General features: G+C 45.9%; 1 protein-coding gene across 1 annotated transcript in view; it reads left to right on the forward strand.

Annotated features, from left to right (window-relative positions):
* The first annotated feature begins 294 nt into the window (after positions 1–294).
* The window catches only part of col27a1b (collagen, type XXVII, alpha 1b), a 551847-nt gene continuing 546773 nt past the window's right edge, over positions 295–5368 (forward strand). Inside the window, exon 1 of the mRNA XM_043719710.1 lies at positions 295–573. Coding sequence (XP_043575645.1) covers positions 518–573 — 56 coding nt within the window. The 5' untranslated portion in view covers positions 295–517. The remainder of the gene's footprint in view (positions 574–5368) is intronic.

Below are 5368 nucleotides of genomic sequence, written 5' to 3' on the forward strand. Positions count from 1 at the left end.
GAGAGAAAAAACCCTCCCTGCGCTGGCTTTGAGGGGCTGTTTGAGGCGTTGCACTTGGGCCGGGAGATGTGGACAGTCTCGGGGGTAGGAGGACCGGCCTTGAGCTCTGCAGGAGTCAGGTTGCTGGAGAGATCCTGAACCCACCTCCTCCCAATGCCTCTCCTCTGGGACTCGGAGTTTTCTGAAGTTTCCTTTTTCCTCTCTCCGCCCGCCTTACTCCCTCTCTCAGTCTCAGGGTTTGTTTCTGAGCACACACACATGTGTGTGTAAGGGACCTGCAGCATTGCTGAAGCCTCTCCCCACCGCTGCTTCACTTCAATGGGATTGACAGAGCGAGCGCTTGCTGAGTCCGCTCCCTGTTCAGGAGACCAGGCAGCCGCACAGTGGGTCAGTCATCTCCCCCCCACGCCGCCTGCTTTCAGCTCTCCACGTTTCCAGCCTGCGGATGGAGTGAAGGGGCCAGATGCCTCTTGTCTCTTCTCCCCAATGGGACTCCGGAACAAAATGAAGTAACGGAATGGAGACGGCAGCCGGACTGGACACCAACAGCAAGGCTGCTGCTGCCTTTGGGGGGTGAGTCTCCAAATAGCACAGACACACAGATAGAGACACACACATATACACTGACAGAGACACACAGGCACACACAGATATACACACAGAGACACACTGACACAGACAGAGAGGCACACAGATTGACAGACAGAGACACACACTGACAGAGACACACAGGCACACACACTGACACACACAGAGACACACTCACAGACACACACTCACAGACACACACAGACACAGAGACACGCACAGTCAGTCATACACACAAACACACAGAACTTTTTACTGCAACTTTTTGATCAGTTCCCACTCTGCCCAGGACAGGACAATGTTAGAGAGATATTCTGGGGAAGGTGTGTGTGGGAGGAAGGGGGGGGGGGGTTGAATGGTAAGGTCCACCCCTTTGGATAACTCCAGGGAATTGGGGGGGTGGGGGGATATCGAACCCTACAAAGCCCCCAGTACTTGCTGTGACCTCCCGTTTAGACGGAACCGCTGTGTTATCTTTAAAATAAAAGCACGTTTGAAAGCTCGCCTCCTTTCAGATCTGAAGACTTCAAAGGCACTGTCGAGAAGGTGAAAAGTGCAAACCGAGCGAGGGGATTCCATCCTGGGGTGTTTTATTTTCCATGTGTTTGCTGCTCAGAGGCATGTGGGAATCAGGTGGAGATTTGTGTAAAACCCATCTTCCTATTTCCTCAGAAAGCTGACAGTTTTCACATCTGCCGGTTGCAAAGTTAGGGGACTGCTGCAAAGCTAGTGTGTGTGCGCGCTTTAAAAAAATAGCTTTAACACATCTGCCCCCCCGCCTCCCCCCTCCGTGCTAGGGTTAGAAATGACAATTGAGAAACACACTCGCCTTTCAACGACCCAGACATTTGTTTTAAGTATTCCTGAAAAACTCTGATAAAGAAAGATAACATTTAACTTTAACTTTTAGTGCTCTTGAGAGCGCAGGACTGTTATTTTCAAAAGCTCGGATGTGAAGCCTTTGTAATGGGCTGCTGTGTTCTTTATTTGAGAAGATCCAGTGCTCTGAATTTGCCCGGATTTTCAGTCCTCTCTCTTCGTTTGGAGAGAGAGAGAGGGGGAGGTCAGTCATTTGGAGACGGTGCCTGGGCTCCCCTCGATGTCCAGGGCTGTTCTCGGCAACATTTCCAAACTCTCCGAGAGAAAGCCTTGTTTTCTGCTCTTCCCGGTTTTCCCAGACAGCAGTAATTTCCGCACCCTCACTCTGCTGCAGCAGAAGCAGGCAGGCAGCTGCTTACCGTTCTGAATCGTTTGCAGAGCCCGGTGTGTGCCCAGAATCGGGAGTAACTTCAGGTGAGAGATAGAGAGAGAGTTGCTGGGAGCAGTTCGCTTGAGCTTCCTTCCCTGTCTGTAAAAAAACTCCCGGGAGAGTTGAGCAAAAAGAATTGAGTCTACTCTGGCCGCTGTGAACTTGGTTCCCCCTCCCACCCCTGAAAGCTTCTCCTCATTGACATGAATGCTCTCTATGTTACTTTTTAAGATTTATTTACCCTAATTTCAGTTAGTTCGGAATCGGTGTCGTGTTTCATTGAGAACCAATATCCCAATAAAAAAGCTGACCTAACTGCAGGGCAGTATCACAGCTCCCTACCCCAGCAATAACACAAACACCTCCTTTCATTCTGTTTACACTGAAAATGGTCCGTGCTTATTTATTTGACCAGATTTGACCTGAAATTGTCGTTATATTAAATAGTGTTTTTGCAGCTGCCATGTTAACATTGAGTAATTTGAAAAGCAGAGTGTACATTGAAAGTTTTTCAAAAGTTTTCATTTGAATGTTCATAAGGGCTAATTGATGCTGAATAATTATGCAAGAAAGTTTAGGCCTTCAGTATTGGGGATCGGTAACCAGCTTTTTGGATTAAAATATATAAAAGCAACCTCGGCGATACAATCTGTGATGTGTTACGTTCAGTTAGAGAAGACCTCAGAAGCAAACAATGACTTGAATCCACAGAGGTCTCTGTATTGTACTACTGGATCGCAGCCAGTCTGTAGTTAGCATTGTGAATGTTTCCACGGAGTGGAGACTGTGACTCAAATCTACAGCGGTTTCTCCCAGCCCTGCACTGCTTCACTCCTCCTGACAGTCCGAGCCACTTTTATACAGAACTCTGTGAGAAAGAAGACTTTAGGGGTCATCTTCCCCAGTGGAAACAATTCTAGTTTACCATGTTCTGCAGTCTGAGAAAAGCCGCTAATAATATCATACTGCTCGTGTGCTTCCGCAGATTTGCAAAGTTGTTTTAACCCTGTACCAACGCTACAGTAATTACAGCAAAAGCTGATACAAAGATATCAATTAAAAGCCGAGGCAGTCTATTCCCTCTTGAACTAGTTTTGCCATTTAGTAAGACCACGTTCATCTATTTGCACTTCAAATACTAACCCCCAGCCATGACCTCCTGATAACAAGAATGTAACAAGATGTGACTTCCTGAGCTTTCTATTCTCAAAGAAGTAAAGTTTGTGTTTTGCAATGCAACTTTTGGAATGAGCTGCCAGAGGAAGTGGTGGAGGCTGGTACAATTACAACATTTAAAAGGCATCTGGATGGGGACATCTGAATAGGAAGGGTTTAGAGAGAGATATCTGGTTGGCGTGGATGAGTTGGACCAAAAAGGTCTGTTTCTGTGCTGTCTAAATAGATGACTCTATTTGCCACATGGTTGTGGGGGAGAAGAATTGAAAACTGTAGGTTAGATTTTCAGCTTATTCATCATCTTTGAGCAGGAAGTTGAGACGGCAAAAATAGTTGTCAGTTTTGCGATTTTGTTTGGTTTGCTCTGGCAGTTTTCAGGATGATCAGATCAGTTAGATGAGTGCCTCATCATTTTACAAGTACTGTTTGTTTATGCCGAGCCAGATGAACACAATTTTCCTTCATGATATAAATTTGAATGTGAATTACATAAAAAAAATGTTTTAGCTGGCAAAATGTAAATACTTTAGTAGCTAAAATTACTTGCTTTATTGATTGTTGCTCTACCAAAGTTACTGTGACTACACCCATAAAGCAGTGAAAGCAGGATAACTTTGTGGGCTTACCCTTTATTTTTCTAAGAAAGACTAGAGAATTACTCTCGTAATATTTAACATGTTATGTAGTCAGAAATATTATTGGAATAAACAAACTGGAGAACTGCGGACGCTGGAGATCTAAAATGAATAGAAGCAGAAATTGCTGGGTAAACTCAGCAGGTCTGGCAGCACCTGTGGAGACAGAGTTAATGTTTCGAGTCTAGCGAGACTTCAGAATTATTATCGGAATTTTCAATTCAGTATTGTCAGATTGGTGATGGAGCATGTGTTGCTAAAAGTTCTATTGTTTGTGTGGAGATGGAATTAAGTTGTTGTTTCCCTCTGTGATATCTGAGCTTTGGTTTGGATGTTGGCTTGCTTTTCTCTGCAGGATCTCCTCCTGTAGCTTCCTGCATTCCACGTAGGTTTTGTGACCGAGATGCCAGGGTAATAGCCAGCTGAAGTCTGCCAGGGCTGCTCTCCGGCAGCCACCAGGAGGTGCCTTAGCATTTCTCCCAGATGGTCTTACATTACCTAACTTTCACTTGACACCTATTTGCTCAGAGTTTCAAACCAGGGGTAGGGGGGTGAGTGGAATTGTTGGCACTCCAGCATACCCCCTCCCACGAATGAGTGCCTATTTATAGAAGTATCCTAAACGGACTACATACCTTGTGTCAACCTGTAAATCCTGTGCCAACAAACAGTTTTAGTTACTAAACAGTTCATATTTTACCAGCTGAAAATGTGAACTTTAAAAAAATCTAATTTGCATTCTAAAGTCAAATCACCATCATCCTATTGAGGCAGCATAGTGGCTCAGTGGTTAGCACTGCTGCCTCACAGCACCAGGGACCAAGGTTCAATTCCACCCTCGGGCAACTGTCTGTGTGGAGTTTGCACATTCTCCCTGTGTCTGTGTGGGATTTCTCTGGATGCTCCAGTTTCCTCCCACAGTCCAAAGATATGCAGGTTAGAGGATAAGTGGGTTAGCCATGCTAAATTGTCTGTGGTGTCCAGGGATGTGTAGGGAAGGTGAGTTAGCTCTGGGAAATACAGGGATAGAGTGGATCTGGGTGGGATGCTCTTCAGAGGGTTGGTGTGGGCACAATGGTCTGACTGGCTTGCATCCACACTGTGGGGATTCTATGGTATCATAGGGCTGCTCTCTCATTAGGGAGTGAGAACTGATGGTGGTTTAGCCTCAGCCAGTGTAGGAATTGAATCCACAGTTTTAGTGCTCTGTATAACAAACCAGCTGTCCAGTTATCTGAGCTAACCAACCATTTAGCTGTGAATGTATTGCATCTTATGGGCAGTTGGCTTGAAGGCAAATACCTTCATAAATAAAGACATTTATGTGGTAATACTTTAAAAATCATTTGTTTGTGTTGACTTCATATCGGTTGGTGCTGAAAACGTGTTGCTGGAAAAGTGCAGCAGGTCAGGCAGCATCAAGGAACAGGAGAATCGATGTTTCGGGCATGAGCCCTTCTTCAGGAATGAGGAGATTGTGTCTAGCAGGCTAAGATAAAAGTTAGGGAGGAGGGACTTGGGGGAGGGGCGTTGGAAATGCGTTAGGTGGAAGGAGGTCAAGGTGAGGGTGATAGGCCGGAGTGGGGTGGGGGCGGAGAGGTCAGGAAGAAGATTGCAGGTTAGGAAGGCGGTGCTGAGTTCGAGGGATTTGACTGAGACAAGGTGGGGGGAGGGGAAATGAGGAAACTGGAGAAATCTGAGTTCATCCCTTGTGGTTGAA

This window comes from Chiloscyllium plagiosum, chromosome 30 (assembly GCF_004010195.1).
Source record: "Chiloscyllium plagiosum isolate BGI_BamShark_2017 chromosome 30, ASM401019v2, whole genome shotgun sequence".
NCBI lineage: Eukaryota > Metazoa > Chordata > Chondrichthyes > Orectolobiformes > Hemiscylliidae > Chiloscyllium > Chiloscyllium plagiosum.